We start from the raw sequence: 17,003 nt of genomic DNA, 5'->3' as shown, positions 1-17,003 counted from the left end.
CGGAAGAGCCTGGCTCTCCACACACCCACCGCCTCCGCACGGGGCCTCAGAGCTGCCAGCCGCGGCCTCCCACCTCCTGGCCTTGTCTTCCTGGTGTCAGGAACCAGGGTCTCCCAGGGGAAGGTCCCCGCCCACAGCCGGGCCTGGCACCGAGTAACTCCCACACCAGCAGCCTGAGCCCCCCTCTTCCATTCACAGACCCTTTCACACACTTCCCTTTAGCGGAGAGAAGAGGCCTTTTTAAGCCCCGAGAACCTGTAGTGATTATCTTCCCACACAGACTGGATTTGGAAGCATGGAGGCTGCCTGCCTGAGCCCACCCTCACTTCTAGAGCCCCCTGCTGCCCCGAATCCCGAGCCCCGCCCCCAGAGGCTGCCTTCTCCACGTGGCCTCCGGGCAGCACCTCCCGCCATCACCACCAGCGCCCGCTCTGTCTCATTTGGCCACAGGCTGCACGGCTCCCGGAACGGGACCAGCGGGAAGTGGACGCTCAGCCGAAGGTGCGTCCCCAGGCACCCGCCCGCCGGGTGCTCACCCAAGCGTGGAGCCCACAGGTTCCTCGACGGGTCTGCCCTCGAACCCTCCACTTCTTCACCTTGTGCCTTCGCTTGACAGCTATATCCCAGCCAGTAACTATGCACTCAGGGGTTTAGTGTTGGGCATCAGTCGCTGACATCACGAGAGAAAAGACCAGAAAAACAGGACACAATATGCTTCCTGAACCCACACGGCCTGTGGAAGGGTTCCCGCAGGCGGCAGAGCCCTGGCTGGTGGGTCGGTGGCTACAGTGCCGGCCTGCGCACCAAAGGGTTTGACTCCCGGTCAAGGGCACAGACCTGGGTTTGTTCAATCCCCAGCCCGTCAGGGCATGTGTGGGAGGCAACCAATCAATGTGTCTCTCTCTCTCTTCCCTCCCTCCTTTCCACCCACTCTCTCTAAAACTCCATGGAAACATATCCTTGGGTGAGGATGAACAGCAACAGTAACAAAATGTAAACCTGAATCGACATCAAGAAAATGGGAGCGTAAAGGAGCCCCATCAGCGGAGCCCGGACTCCAGGACGGCCGCTGGCGCGCTCACCAGCCGCAGGAACGCGGAACCACGCCTGCGACACGGCGTCCGGATCGTCACAGCGCGGCCGGCCCGATGCAGACGCAGACCCGCTCACGGGGGTGTGTGTGTGTGTGTGTGTGTGTGTGTGTCCCCTACACGGACCTGGCAGGCTGCTTCTCTTCCAGTCACACACGGGAGGTTCGCACACGGGCGCCTTACCGAAGCCCGGCCCAGAATAATGGAGACCGGCCACAAAGGAAGCTGGCGCAGGCACGGCCAGCCCGGCTCACTTCCTATTTGGTGACTTTTGTGTGTATTCGGAAACGTCTACGGGGAGAGGTTAAAGCTCCGCTGCCTCCGAGACGTGGAGGACCCGCCAGCCCCGCCCTCCTGGCTCCTCTCCTCCCTCCACGTGCAGCTTCCGCGGCCCAGAGGTCCCCCGGTGGAGCCCAACAGCCGTGTTCTCACACAGGACCTGGCTGTCGCCGTGCTGTCACCCTGGGGGGACGCCCGGGCCCAGCGCGGATGTCAGCGCTGCTACTGAAGTGACCCTGCGTCAGGTCTAGGAACAGGCATCCCCTCCTCGGAGGGTGAAATGGGATTAAAACGGCCGCAAAGTTTAAAGCTGGGATCACCCACAAAAGTAGCTGCTAAGTTCCCGCCCCACGCCCCCCTGGCTCTGCCCCAGGGGTGGGTGTGTGTGTGTCTGTGGGGGGTGGTAGTGGAGCCAGTCCCGCCCCTAGCCCCGCCCCGTGAGAACTCCCGCACCTCTACAGGGGCCTGCCCTTGGGGAGCCACATGCTGACCTGCTGGCTTCCCCGAGGGCGGGAGGAGGGGCGAGAGCACCTCAGCCCGATGCTCACCCTCAGGGTCCCCCTGGAAAGAGCTCTCGGGAAGGATCTGGGGGCCCTGCTGCTGACAGATGCTCCCCACATGGAGGTGCTTCACACAGGGACACCCCGGAAAGGCTGCTGAGGCCAGTGTCGGAGCGTGAAGAGCACAGCAGGTGACAGGCAAACAGCGATGATTTCCAGAGCTCGTACACACACCGCACAACATACACAGTGCATTTGTGTGTGACACACACACACACCCACCCCAGTTCCCTCTGAAACCCTGCTCGCCCTGTTTTCATCAGGCCCAAGGCTGAGAGGAAAAGTGAGGGCCAGACCTTAGAGTGTCGCCCACGGCCCTGGATGGTATGGCTCAGTGGACAGAGCCTCAGCCTGTGGACTGGAGGATCCCAGGATTGATCCCAGGCAAGGGCACATGCCCGGGTTACAGGCTCGATCCCCAGCTGGGGGCGTGCAGGAGGCAGCTGATCATGATTCTCATCATTGATGTTTCTACCTCTCCCTTCCCCTCTGAAATCAATAAAATATATTTACAAAGGAAAAAAAAGTAGGTGGCGCCCACTTCAGCTGATCCCACACCAGGTTGGCTAAGGTCTGGCCAACTACCCCCACCCCCACCTGAAGCAAAGCCATGGCTCCTGCCCACACGGCGAGGCCCCACGGGGGGGAGGGCGTGGAAGGAGGTACCACAGGGGGCTGTGGGGCCAGAAGGGGCACAATCGGCTGCCCTCCTCCCGACAGCTGCCCGCAAGGGTGCCTGCAGGTCCCGGGCAGGAGGGCAGGGCCCCCGGGGCAGGGCACGGAGCCTGGAAAGCAAAAGCGAGCAGGCAGACTCAGTCCGGTGGGACAGTGAGGAGCCCAGGGACGAGGCTGGACGGCTCTCTTGGGGGCAGGACTGAAGCTGGTGGAAGAGCAGGAAGGGCAGGGCTGCCCATGACCTCCCCCCAGCGCCCCCCCAGCTCAGAGTCCCGCTGCCTGCGCTGTCGCAGGGACACAGGGCAAACACACAGGCGCTCTTCACACACGACCGACAGACACTGCTCCCCGACTCCCCAGCACAGGCCCCGGCTGAGCAGCGCGACAGAAAGGATGTCTGGGTGGAACAGGGAAAGGGACAGAAAGAGGAGGAAAAGGGACTGAAAAAGGAAAGAACTAGGAAAGGAATACGTGGGGGAAGGAGGAGAAAGGAGAGAGGAGAGAGGAGGAGGAGGAGGAGGAGGAGGAGGAGGAGGAGGGGGAGGAGGAGGAGGAGGAGGAGGAGGAGGAGAGAGGAGGAGGAGGAGGAGGAGGAGGAGGAGGAGGAGGAGGAGGAGGGGGAGGGGGAGGAGGAGGAGGAGGAGGAGGAGGAGGAGAGAGGAGGAGGAGGAGGAGGAGGAGGAGGAGGAGGAGGAGGAGGAGGAGGAGAGAGAGGAGGAGGAGGAGGAGGAGGAGGAGGAGGGGGAGGGGGAGGAGGAGGAGGGGGAGGGCGGGGAGCTGGCGGACGGACGCCCTGCCCTACAGCAAGGACGGGCTGGGCCTGGAGGACCGGCACCTCCTCTGGCTCCGGGCAGGGGAGGCAGGTGGATCCCTAGGAGCGGCCCCTGCCCGGCCAGGCCTCTGGTGCAGCTGGAGGAGCAGCAAGGCGCCCACCCAGGGCTGAGGAGAGGCTGAGGGCGTGGCGCCAGGGGGGTTGGCCCCCCAGCCCCACTTGCTAGCTGCTTCCTGAGGCGGCGCTGGCCAGGCTGGGCGCCCATGGCACAGGTGGGGGGGGGGGCTCCTCCCGGTGTGCCCCACGGCGGCCGAGGCCCGAGTGTCCAGGCTGATACTTACATTACCGCCTCCAGGGACATGCTTAATATTGTCCTTGGAACCACACTTGGACTGAACATGGCTGTAGTTCAATTTTTTGGAGACTATCTGGACCTGGAGTGTTAGAGACAGAGAAACAACACAGAGGGAGAGGGCTGGTTATGACACAGGGCGGCAGTGAGTCCACACGCAATCACATGGCCAACAGAGAGTGGGTTAAACCTCCGCCCCCACCTGCGGCAGAACAGCTGTGGAAGCAGAGCCGGAAGGAGCAGGAAAAGGGGTGAGGACGGACAGTCAACACTAGGACAGAGCAGATGTTTGGTGAAGTGCGACTTGGCGCTACCACTGCTCGGTGGGGGCTGGGCTGTGGTTCCCTGCACACGGCCGCCCCTGCCTGCTCCCTCCCTGAGGTCTGGGGGGCATGTCCTGGGGCTCATCTGGGCCAGTCCCTCCCCAGGGATGGGACTTCCCTTCAGCCTGGGGCCTGGAGCGGCTGCAGCAGAGCCACTGGGGAGGCGGCCGCTGGGAGAAGCACTGGGCAGTGGGCTCCGGGGCACAGATCTGAGACACCAGCGCTGGGCGGGCCGTGCACAGTCCTGGACACCAGGGGGCGCGCGGCCCGCAGCCCAGCAGCTTCCCCACGAAGCCCAGGGCACGGAGAGTCCCCTAGGCCCAGCAAGCTGTCCTGCAGGCCAGCGCGAGCCAGCGGCTGCCCCTGGAATGCAGCCACCCGATCCTGCAGCCTTCTCAAGGAGCAGCTGCCAGCTCCCTCCCTCCTTGCTTCCTTTCCTTTCCCTTCCCTTCGGAGCCCTTTGCAAATGAGGCAGCTGCCGATGGAGTAGAGAAATCATGCTGACCAACACTAACCCAAATACCTCGCCATTTCTTGCTTCTTTACAAACATTTCCCAATAAACCCTGGTCTGCACCAGGGACCCCAGGAGTCACCCAGGAGCCGCAGTGCAGCCTTCCTCTCGCCTGATGTACAGAGTCCTTGGGCTGAGGCCGTCCTGGTTCTTAGAGGCTGGAGCCCTCGGCCAGGGCCAGAGGCCACCCGGCTGCGGCTGCGCAGCTCAGGGCAGCGGCTCCACAGCAGGAGGGCCTGTGCCTGGCGGCGGCGGAGGAGGAGGAGGAGGAGGAGGAGGAGGAGGAGGAGGAGGAGGAGAGGGAAAGAACCTGCAGGGCCAGCTGGCCTCTGCCTTCCAGCTGGTGCGCCACCGTGCTGGGTGGGCTTCCACTGTAACGGGCACCCTAACTTTCTGCTAAGACGTGACTTGGGGAGCCAGGACAAACCAAGCCATCCCCACACCCAGCAGTGTTATGAGAGGGGCCTTCTAGTTCAGCTTAAAGCACAGGGTCTCCGGGATTCCAGGTGCCAGAAGATACCAGTGCCAGGTCTCACTGCGGAAGAACCGGGTGCTGAGTGTGTGTGTGCGCGCGCGCGGGTAACAGCTGGACGTCAGACCAAGGTCAGTGGGAAGGAAGTGGTTGAAAGTTGTAGATCCAGCTGAATAAATAGTCCCCAAAGCACTAATGAGTCCCAAGTGTTAACTCTCAGGGTTGATAAAAACTTTTTCTGATGCGAAACACGAAGGAGGCACAGGGAGAGGACGGAGCTGGTGGAGGGACAGGAGAGGCAGCAGGAGGGCGTGGCTGTGCGCTGACCGGCAAGAGGCAGGTCCCGGGACACTCACTTTCCCCGCAGGTGCCCTCTGTGCACTCGCACCCGGCCCAGCAGGCTTAGTGGCCGCGGGAGGGGCAGGTTTTCGAGCTGCAGCTGCTGCCTCTGTTCTTTCCTCTACTTTGGCCTAGACGGGGATAAAGGAAGGGCAATTTCAAAACAAGAGGACAAGAGCCCAAATGCCAAGAGGGAAAGAAGGCTGGGACTCGAATCCAGGCCAGGCAGAAGCAGGTCCCCTTGCTCCTGGGAAAAAACACCCATTTCCCAGGTAGACCAGCCAGAGGGAGGAGCTGCAGATCAAAGCTGGAGCCACGAGCAGAGCAGCCAGCATCACGGAGACCGGCAGGCGGAGGCTCGGTGAGCTGCTCTGCTCTGAGCGTGGCCGTGGCTATGGCTTTCTAACCACAATGTCCTCCCACCCAAACGTTCTCTGCCCCACGCACGCGCCTGTGGTCACAGCGAGCCACTACCGGAGACGTGTGTGTCACGCCCTGCAGGTGTGTGGGACAGAAAAGCGAACCACCTCAGCGCCCCCCACGATGCTGCGCGGAGAGCGTAAGGGGTGTGCGGGACGGGAGGCCTGGTGGGGCTGCCAGAGCCGGCCGAGGCCCTCACCCCAGGCCAATCCTCTGCGGGAGGCTCTCCCCGCGGCAGCAGGTTCTGCCTCACTTTGGGCCCGCTTCAATTTTCTAACAGCTCGGGATTGAAGCGGGTCAGTGTCCTGCCCTCAGTGGTGGTGGCGGAGAAGGGCTGGAGGTGATGGCGGTGACAAGGCTGCACTCAGGGACCGGGCAGTGGACTCCTGCCACCACCTTTTCACACACCAAGTCGCCCTGGTTGCTAACAGTTAACAAGTAAGGCCAGGACGGACGCAAACGGAAAGGCCCGCGGGCCTGCTCCATCACTCCACTCCACAGCAGCTCCTTCGTGGGGCAGCCACGGCCACCAGGACCCCCACCCTCCACAGACACTCCTGCTGCTCACAGGGCAGGCGAGACCCACGACAAACCAGTCGCGTCCCGTCTTTCCCCTGCAGTCCCAGAGTCTCCTCTGCTCATGTTGTAAAGTAGAACCTTTTGTCTCCAAACGAAACTGTAAGTCTAAACCCCCACACAGAACAGGAGCCCGATTCTAGTCAGGGCGCAGCACTCGGCCCACCCCTCCCAGCTCCAAGCCCAGGCCCTGCTGGCCGCTCTCTGGTGCCCGGGCTGCGGTGAGGACAGGCGTGGGGACCAGCGCGGGATGTGGCGGGACAGCAGCCGGGCCAGCATGTGGAGGACCCGCGTCCCGGGACCCACCCGGCCTCCTCCAGGCTGGTGCCTGATGTTCTCCGTGGAGCCGACCTTGGCGCGGACGTTCTTCAGATCAGGCGTGGAAGCGCTGGTCGCTGGGCGGCTCAGTCTGGGGGCCAAGGAGCTGGGCCTGGCCGACGTGGGCTTCTTGTCCACGGCAAGAGTCCCAGAGGCCCGGGGAGACACGGGGGTGGGCTTGACGCGACCGGGAGCCGCACCGGCTGGCGAGCCCGGCCCAGGGCCGGCGGCGGTCTTCCTCGCGGTACTGCTGGAGGTGCTCTTTGCGCGACTCAAGTCAGCTGTGAAGGTAGGAGTGAGACCAGGGTTCAGGGGAGCGCCTACAGGAGCCTTAAAGCCGCGGCAGACGTGGGGGCTGAAGTCAGGGCCCCAAGTGGGGCGGGGCCTTACCTGGTGCAGACTTCGTAACTGTCTTCTTGGCGTCTGCAGGCTTTCCCTCCGTCTTGGTGCCTGCACAGACATACACCTCTCAATACAACTTTAATAAACGGACCTACTGAATGGCACGTCCAATCCTGAGGTTCATTCATTCATTCATTCATTCAACAGTTACTGAAGGTCTGCTGAGCCAGGGGCTGAGATGGCCTCTGGGGAGGGCAGTGTATTAGGCAACCGCGTGAAGCCACGCCCGCTGCAGGGCACAAGGGCCGGCATCTGGTCTCCTTCTTTCCTGGTCTTGACAACGCCTTCCACGCGCCTTAGAAACAGGCGACCAGCATGCGCCTATGGAGCGGAATGGCCTAATTCTTGCCATGGAGGCCCATGGTGCTGGTGGGCATGGAGGCTGCACTGTGCTGGCGCCATGAGACACCGGGAAGGAACAGTGAAGTCTCCCGATAGTCCAGGACAGTCCTCTCCACTCACGGTTTTCCCCAGTGTACCTGCCTGCTACCCTCCCATGGAGACCAAGGCTGCCACTTGCCAACACACCCGTCCAGGCCTGACAGACCTGCACAGCTCACGTGGTGCTGGCCGAGCTATAGCTGGGGCCCAGTCACATCCCCCCTCTTCTCCCCATGGGTCCCCGCAGGGAGAGGGGGACCATACTCACCAGCAGGCCTCCTGGGTAGGGGCGTGGGGGCGCTCCTGCTGCTCGGCCCAGTCGAGGCAACAGAGGCGGCCGCGGGGGCCTTTGGAGCGGCCTGGGTGCTCCTGGAGCCGGGCCTGGAGGCCGGGGCAGAGGCTGGCTTGGACGGCGTGGCCTTCTTCTCAGGAACCTTTGTCTCTGCAACAGGCTGACAGCGGGAAAGTGGGAATAAGAGCTGCACGTCAGCAACAGCCCCAGCAAGTCCTGCCAAAGGGGGCTCCACAGATGCACAACCAGAACACAGGGCCTGTGGGCCTGGCAGCTACTGACAGGAAATACGTCTGGTGCCAGGACCCCAGTCCTCCAGGGAACGGACACACTGGCCCTTAGGGTGCTGGGTGATGGGGTCAAGGAACAGTGAGCGCACGACCTCCAGCCACCCTGACCCGCTGAGAATGAATGGCCCTGAGAGTACCCCTCACACACGTGCCTCAGGCTCGACCGCATTAAGTGTTGATGTAGCGAGTGGATTAAATGCTTGGCCAACGATGAACAAATACATAAACAGAACAAACATTTTAAATGATGTCCGGTCCAAAAGGAGGGCCTATGTAATACTTCCAACAATAAACATGAAAAAAAAAGATATCCAGGCAAAGTCACATTCTTTTGGCTTAGATGTGCCTGGTGGGTGCTGAACAGGCCAGGGCTGTAGAGGGGAGAACACCGGCCCCGTCTGCCCCCAGCTCAGCGTGTTCTTGGGCAGATCCCCGAGCCTCTCTGGGCTCGGCTCCTGTCTGCACACAGGAGGCCGGGACAGAGGATCCCAGGGCAGCTCAGAGAAAGGGGAGGGCGGGACCAGAGGGCGGGCGTCTGGGCCGAGGTGACCAGCGGGGGATGAGCAGCACAGGTGTCCCAGCTGGACTGAAGGCAGAGTGGTCTCAGTGCACAGGCGCCCGGTCGCTGGTCCCTGGAGCCTGGGCACGGTGTCACGAGCAAGGAAGTGAAGGAGCCAGTGCAGCCTGGCTCCCCAGGAACAGGGCGAGTGCACTGTGTACCATGTTACTCAGGAGAGGAAGCCAAGCCACAGGCCCAGTGGGCCCAGACCTTTAGCTCCGAGAGAAACTCCCTCTTTCCTCTAATTAGTAGGAATTGTTTTCTAAAAATCAAGAAAAGCAGTCAACTGGGTAAGTGAGGACCAGAGAGCTTCACTGCGGAAACCTTATCATCCCTTGTCTATGAGAGGATTTCTTGGTTTCTTGGCCAGGATTCCAACCTGGATCACAATTCTTAGGTTCCACCAGTTTTCTTTACAAGATTAGACTCAGGCACTTAGACACCAACATGGATGCTATTTCCCAGGATGACTCGAAAGGACATCAAGCTGATCTCCAGGCCCTTCTCACGTAACATGAGCTGGAGGCAGACAGACTCCCACCCCTCCTCCTGGAGCAGCGGTTCTCAACCTGGGGGTCGAACGACCCTTTCACAGGGGTCGCCTAAGACCATCGGGAAACACAGATATAATTACATATTGTTTTTGTGATGAATCACTATGCTTTAATTATGTTTAATCTGTAACAATGAAAATACATCCTGCATATCAGGTATTTACATTATGATTCGTAACAGCAGCAAAATTACAGTGATGAAGTAGCAACGAAAATAATGTTATGGTTGGGGGTCACCACAACATGAGGAACTGTATGAAAGGGTCACGGCGTTAGGAAGGTTGAGAACCGCTGCCCTAGAGGAACTCTGTGAAGCGAATGCTGTTCCAAACTGACCATTTTCTGGGCGACCGTGTGTGGGTGACCTGGGAAACGGAAAAGCCTCGCACGCAGCCCGGTGAGAGGTGGCCTAATGCCCGAAGCGAGACAGTCACCCCGGGCGGCGGGGCCTGCTAGGGCGAGTGGCAAGGACTTACCACAGGGAGAGGGTCAGTTGGCTTCCGCAGGGGGAGGAAAGGGAAGGACAAAGGGAACCGGCTGGGAATCTGACAGGAGGTGGGAAGGAGAGGGGAACCTGGTTACGAGTGTGTGAACAGGGAAGAGTCCGGGGAGCTGGGCGAGAGGAGGAGAAACCAAAGCCGATGGAACACGGCCTCCACAGGCGGGGAAAGGCACCGAGCACAAGGCCTTCAGGTGGGGGAGCTGCCGCAGGGCCCCGGTCCCCCAGCTGACCCCGGTGGGGCGGCGGAAGCCTGCCCTGAGCAGAGCTCAGGCGACACTTACCTTGGGCCTGGCGTCCTTGGCAGGGGAGGCGGCTGGCCTGGCGGTGGGGGCCGCGGGGCGTTTGGGGGGGGCCGCGGGCCCGGAGCCCGAGGCGGGGCTCATGGGCTTTTTAGGCGGCCCGCCGCAGGAGGTGGGCGCTGGCTGCTTAGGGAGAGAAGTGGACTGTGTTTTGGCTTTCGATGCTGAAGTCTTTGCAGGATGAGTTGTGGCCAAAGGCTTTAAGTTGATTTGTTGGTGTTTTGGTTTTTTTTAAACAGGCCAACATCAAACACACAGACAAGAATAAAAACAAAATGTAAAAAAAGTATAAATTGCACAATTCAAAGCAAAATGATAAGCAATGAGGAGCTGCAACTGAAAATCAGCATTCCTTTTTTCTGAGTTCAGTAAAGAGCAGAAAGGCTCCAGGACAGAGAAGAAACTGGGCACTGTTTCTTAGTGACCGGCCACAAACTCTAGCAGTTGGACAGCTGCGATGTAAATTCAGTGGTAGCTTTCAACAATTAACTAACTCCTGCTGGCCATGACAACTCCACGGAAAAGTACCAGCAGGGACTACGTTACCATTACCTGCACCTCGATGAGGCAACATCGGCTTCCTGCTTAAGACCACACGAAAGTGTGCATTTTGAACTTTGCGATTAGAACCAATTAGTTTCTGAAGCTATGATTCACCTTAAAAATTTGTGTTCCCTTTCATGAATGCAGATTTTAGGATCTATTTCTTTTCTTTTTTTGGTTAAGCCTCACCCGAAGATATTTTTCCATTGATTTTTAGAGAGGGTGAAAGGGAGGTGAGAGATAGAGAAATATCAATGTGAGGGAGACACATCAATTGGTTGCCTCCTGCACGCACCCTGACCAGGGCCGGGGTCGAGCCTACAACCAAGGTATGTGCCCTTGACCGGAATCAAACCTGGGACCCTACAGTCTGTGGGCCGACTTTCTATCCTCTGAGGCAAACCGGCTGGGGCTAGACTATTTAAAAAGAGTTCTGCAATTCCTTTTGCTGTTGTTGAGAAGCAGAAACAACCTCTACAGAACATTTCCACAGATACTCAAGACAATAGGGTCAAAGGCAGCGATATTAAGGTCTGAGTTAGGCCATTATGGTAAAATGGGAATATTACCATAATCTTACCATAATATTAAGCATATCCAAATTTGAGAAAAGACTAACAACACCTCAGAAAAAAGAAATTTCACTCACGATTCAAGCAATAATAGCTGAAGGTACCGTCAACAAAATGACAGCAGTCAAAGATAACCCACCATTCCGGCAACTACCTTGGCTTTCTTCTCGGGGCTTGGTGGGAGCTCCTTGTTTGGAGGGGCAGTGATGTCATTTCCGGTCACGCTGGCAGCAGCTGGCCCTTCTGGCTTGGCTGTTCCTGAGGGGAGGAAGTCATGTTGAACAAATGGTTCTCACACCCATTTCAAAAATGCGAGCCTTCGCAGAGACAGACAACGAACTAGCACTTCGCTCTGAAGAAAGCCCGCAGGGCTGTGCCGCTGAAATGTGGACAAGACTCCCACGTTCCCCTCCTGGTGACGGAGGAGTTCAGATTCCAGAGATCCGGCCAGCCTGTCCCTGTGGGGAGGCAACCTGAGTGGGATTTGCACAAATGATCAAGGGAAGGAAATGGCCCTCAAGCTTGGCTTTGCTTCCCTGGAGACAGATAGGCACAGGGTTCTGTCGCCCAACCACCAACTCCCGGAGCGCACAGGACAAGCCCTCGGCTCCTCGTGTATCTGCCGGAATAAAGGCTGCACAGATGGGCTGCGTGCCAGGAGATCATGCGTGTCCTCCTCTGACTTCCTCTCCCTGGGAAGCACTGTGCAGAGGATGTGAGCTGACCGCGATCTGATTCCGGCAGTGACCCAGATTCCCGATGAGGCAGGAGACCCGGGAAACCGGACCCGGCCAGAAACAGTCTCCAGCCCTGGGCTCTGCCCGCAGCCCCACTGCACTGCGGCGGCTCCTCCAGATTTCAACAGGGCCCCCCGAAAGCACTAGCAGGCCCCTGCATTTCGCCTGGGCACAGGGAACACCGTTCTAATTGCCACAGAATTCAGAAGCCACAAAAGTAACTTCGACCACAGAAAATAAAAAACCTTCAATGAGGCCAAAATAACAAAAAGTCAAAAGGCAAGTGATAAATAGGGAAAAACACCATGTGAACTTCACATCAAAGACCAAGAAATTATTATGTCAACTCCTCCTATAAAGACCAACAACCCAGTAGAAAGATGGCCAAAGAATATGAACACAGTTTATAGAAATACAAATCACGTTTGAAAGTAAGAAACTATGTCCAGTCTTTAAGAAAAATGAAAATTAAAATGACCCAGATATGCTACTTTTACTAACACATTATCAAAAGTTCTGAGATGAAAAAGTAACTGTTGGGGACAGTTTGAGGACATGCCCTGCTGGGACGTGTATGAGATGGAACTCATCTGCAGGGCATTCCCGCAGTATCTTTGAAAATGGCAAGTGCAGATACATTCTAATCCAGAAATCTAACTTCGAAAAATGTGCATCTTAGCGATGCAGTCATACGCCTGCAAAATAGCAAACATCATGGTCTTTTGTTTGTTCATCCTCACCCAAGCATATTTTTCCACTGATTTTTAGAGAGAGAGGAAGGGAGGAGAGACCGAGGGAGAGAGAAACATTGATGTGAGAGAGAGACATCGATTGATTACCTCCGACCAGGGCCAGGGGTAGAGCCAGCAACCGAGGTACATGCCCTGGACAGGAACTGAACCCAGAATCCTTCAGTCCACAGGCTAACGCTCTATCCACTGAGCCAAACCGGCCAGGGCCAACATTGTGGTCTTTTACCAGAGCACTGTTATGAAAAGCAAAGGCCTGAAACAATCCAGACATACATTCATAATAAACTGATTATATCAATGCAAACTCAGAATCTGAAAAAGCACCAAAAAACTCTTTTGTGACTGATATAGAAATATCTCTAAGTGAAAAAAAGGAAAGAAAGAAAAAAGCCAGGCACAGAACAGAATGCATAACATAAAACCATTTGTCTAGAAGAGAATGGGAGAAAACACATTTCTATTACGAATACACTTGTATGTGATTTTTAAAATCTTTGGGCCCGGCCAGTGAGGCTCAGTGTCGACCTAGGAACCAGGTCAGTTTGATTCCCGGTCAGGGCACACGCCTGGGTTGTGGGCTCGATCCCCAGTGTGGAGCCTGCAGGGAACAGCCGATCAATGATTCTCTCTCATGGATGTTTCTCTCTCTCCCTCTCCCTTCCTCTCTGAAATCAATAACAACATATCGAAGAAAGAACAACAACGTCATGCCAGGTGGGCAGCAATGCCTTGCACAGCAGAGCTGGAGCCTTACTCCACGTGTCCCTTCTGCCCCAGCCCTGACCACGGAGCGTCCTCAGGGGCCCAGGATCGTCAGTGAACACACAGGCTCACTGCCCGTGACAAACGTGCAGCGCCTCAACCTGCACAGTGAGCGTCACCCAATGCAAGACATGTGAGCCACGCACAGCACAAGGTGTCCCTCCCAGTCGGTGCTTCTTGCCACGACCCGCGTCCTTTGCAGCTGTTAGCGACCACTCCCTCTACATCCCCAGTTAAAAAAAAGTGACACAGAATCATTAACTGCTCCCTCTGCTGGATCTTCCCATTACCACCTGCTGATGAACCCAGGGTCCAAAACACCTCTCTCTCTCTCTTCTCTCTCTCTCTCTCTCTCTCTCTCTCTCTCTCTCTCTCTCTCACACACACACTCACACACACACACACACACACACACACACGTCTTACACATCACCCAGTGTTCCAGTCCAGGTGACCCCACCTCTGCTGCCTTTCCTGTCGTGATGCTGGTATTGCACCTGCTACTACTCTCTGAATTTAATGGTCATAACAGGATTTTTTTTGCCTCCAGTCAATCTTCTGTCTCCAGCATTGTATCGACTGAGGTGAGTCTTAATTTACTGCCACAGGCAATCATCAGTGTTTTAAACACAAGAGAACCCGGAGCACCCGAGGAGGCATTTGAAACCTGGGTTCCAAACCGCTTTCCAGATTCCCCCCTCACGACTTCTGCCATGACGCAGGTGGCTCTAGCCTCTGTGCTTAGCCCGCACCTTTCTCCAGGTGAAGTGACAGGTCTGAATGGCGAAGCTGGTGAATAAGCCTGTGGCATCTGGCAAACAGCTATGTGGACCAAGCTGAGCCAATAAGGTACATGTATGCGCTCTTTCTCTAAAAGAAAGAAAACTTCTATTAAGTAACCTTGGGTCCCTGAGACTTAAGGTAGCATAGAGCGGGACCCAGAACCCAACTAGGCCGACCCAATGTCCTGTACAGACTGAGTCACAAAGAAAGCAAGAAGTAAGAGATGGCAGTTTCTAGAAGTGAAAGGAATGGAGACGTATGAGGGGAAGCGCAGGTCCGGAGACACGTGGCTGCAGCTGGCTGCTCTTCCAGTCGGACTCTCCCGGCCTGTCCAGAACGTTCCGAACATGCGAGCTCCCCTGAGTGTGCAGCATCCTTTGCAATCGAGTGGTTCTCAGGAGACTGCCCCACAGACACTCGCCCTTGCCCTTCTCGCTGAAGCGTGCTGTCTGGGCCGCATGCCTCATCTGCCTGGGAGCTTTCCTCCCCGTTGTCAGATCCTCGGGTCCAAGGCCACCTTTTCCAAACTGTCCACGATTTACAGCCCTCTCACCAGCACGCCCATCGACACTAGGCCACCAGCTGCTGGTGGGTAGGACACCACCAGCCCCTGGACAGTGCGGATGCTGGCCCATGGCAGGCACGCTGACTGCATTTGTCTTCACACCGCACCTGGCAGGGGCAGCAAACATCTATCAGGTGAATGGATCAGTGAGGTGTGCCAGCCATTTAACATTTTCTATCAGCATGAACCTCAGTGAGCGTGAACTCGGATGAACTTGTTCTGAAACAAACAAAAACCTTCATGCATCACCACCGACAAGGCCTCTGGCACCAAACTGGGCACTTGGGGATCAGTGAAAAGAGACAGAACCCAGGCCACGAGAGATGTTTCTGCCACAAGCAGAAGCCAGCCCCGGGCAGGACACCTGCAGACTGGCCAGCCTGGAGTCAGACCCCATCGGGGACACAGGGCGCTCCTTGTCTGTCTCCGTTAGAAAGAAGCCACCTGTCAGTCTTAAAGGTCCAGCTCCAATACCCCCTCCCTAGAAAACAACACATCTGCTTGTAAGAGAAAAAGAGTAAAATCTTTCATTAAAAACGTCCTGAGATAAATATTAGAAAAAACAGTTCCTAGGAGAAGAGGCAATTTTTACGAACAAAACCCATTAAATCCCCACCAGCCAGCACGCTTGTGAAGGCGCAAACTGGACTCGGGAAACAGCTTTCTCAGACCCCCAAGGAGACGGGGGGGGGGGGGGGGGAGGGGGGCGGCGCAGGAAGAAAGACACAGGAGGCAGCCCCGAGACCGCAGACTCAGCGCGTATTAAGCGAAGTCTCCTCTCTTCTCCCCCCACAATCCTCCCAACCCGCACACGGAAAGAGAGAACCAGAAGCAAGATGGTCAACCGTGAGGAATAGGAAAGGACATGAAACAGCAGCTTTAAAAGGCTCTTCAGCTGGAACAAAAGTCAAACGGGAAGCAGCCCCCCCAGGCCGTGCTGACAGCCCCGGGGCACCCCCGGCACAGGCAGGCCTCAGCCAGGAAGCCGGTCAGCGGTCAGCGGTGACTGCGTGGCCGGACAGGGAGCTGGGCGGGGTGGGCGGGGAGGTGACAGGAGGCCGAGGAAGGCTCTATTGCTTATGCCCACCGCCCTCTAACACCCCCCCCACCCCCACCCACCTCCTCAGCCCCCACGAACTGTGCTGCCAGCAGACACGCAGGCTGGCCCAGCCCCATCACTGTTCACTCCTCGGACCTCCCCATGGCAGGGAACTCGCTTCCCAGGCTGAGACAGGCTGCCGCACGCTCCCGCCGCCTGTCACTGGGTCCTTCCTCGCTGCCTGCTTGTTCCCATGGAGGAGGATTTAGAAACATACCGTCACGTGGGGTCTCCTCACACAGGAGCGATGGGGCGCTCTGGGGAGCGGTGGCCTCGGTTTCCTCCTCCCTGGCCGGAGCCCCCCGTCCTGGCTGCTGCTCCCCTGCCTGGCAGACGTGGGGGCCTGAGTCCGTGCCGGCTCCACTAACACCTTCTCGCCCCCCATCCTGGCTGCTCACTTCAGGAATCCGCTCCAGCTCCCGCTGGAGACACAGCCCCGCAGCGCCCAGCTCCTTCCTCCCCGCGCTGCTGCTGCTCCAGTGGGTCAAGTGGGCCGAGTCTTCCTCCTTCGTGGCCGCTGCTTCGGCGCAGAGGGGAGGCGGGGGCTCCTCGGTGGGCAGCCCGGGCAGCTCCCCAGGGTTCCGTCTGCAGCCAGCTGTCTGCTCCTCGGCCACCGTCATGGAGCGCCTGACGGCAGGAGCCCCCCGTGTCCTGGGCGGAGGAACGGGCTCTTCTCGGGCAGGGAGCTCGGGGTACCCGTCTGCGAGGCTGGCAGCTGGGGGCACTGCGAGGTGGGCGCACTCAGACAGGGCCCGGCGCACGGCCTTCTTCTGCTGGGCTCGGGCGAACAGAGCGCCCTCCTCAGGAGAACGCCGCCGCTCCAGCTCCTTGTCGTCAGGGTCCCAGGCCTGAGCGCCGGCACTCGGGCATGCCTGGGGGGCCCCCACCAGAGTGCCAGGCGGCGGGGCAGTGGGTGGGTGCTCGGCAGTGGGGGCTGGGCGGGCCATGGCCACCGGTACTGCGGACCCACGTTCCAGCTGCCCCGAGGTCTCACTGCCCCCGCTCGCCCCCCGACGGCCAGGAGCGATGCCATTCTCCTTTCCCAGAGCTGCTGCCCTGGAGCCCGGCCAGCCTGCAGCCGCTGGGTGAGCGCTGGGGTTCCAAACACTGCTTTCCGGCTCCCTGCCAGGGGGGTCCGCAGCCCCAGGGAGATCCAGGTCTGGCTGGCACTTGGTCTCTGGCCCATCCTTCCCGGCCACCAGCTCCTGAACTGTGGAGGCT

General features: G+C 58.2%; 1 protein-coding gene across 1 annotated transcript in view; it reads right to left on the bottom strand.

Annotated features, from left to right (window-relative positions):
• The window catches only part of MAP4 (microtubule associated protein 4), a 107,498-nt gene that overhangs the window by 4,939 nt on the left and 85,556 nt on the right, over nucleotides 1-17,003 (bottom strand). Inside the window, exons 9-15 of the mRNA XM_081106321.1 lie at nucleotides 11,239-11,342; nucleotides 9,952-10,092; nucleotides 7,742-7,925; nucleotides 7,081-7,140; nucleotides 6,679-6,971; nucleotides 5,394-5,507; nucleotides 3,719-3,811 (exon numbers count right to left, since the gene is read on the bottom strand). Of these exons, the coding sequence (XP_080962447.1) occupies nucleotides 3,719-3,811; nucleotides 5,394-5,507; nucleotides 6,679-6,971; nucleotides 7,081-7,140; nucleotides 7,742-7,925; nucleotides 9,952-10,092; nucleotides 11,239-11,342 (989 nt within the window). The remainder of the gene's footprint in view (nucleotides 1-3,718; nucleotides 3,812-5,393; nucleotides 5,508-6,678; nucleotides 6,972-7,080; nucleotides 7,141-7,741; nucleotides 7,926-9,951; nucleotides 10,093-11,238; nucleotides 11,343-17,003) is intronic.

This window comes from Myotis nattereri (genome assembly GCF_964212035.1).
Source record: "Myotis nattereri genome assembly, chromosome: 14".
NCBI classification, from domain to species: domain Eukaryota; kingdom Metazoa; phylum Chordata; class Mammalia; order Chiroptera; family Vespertilionidae; genus Myotis; species Myotis nattereri.
Note: the sequence above shows the minus strand (reverse complement) of the source record. Positions and strands in the feature narration are given on the sequence as shown.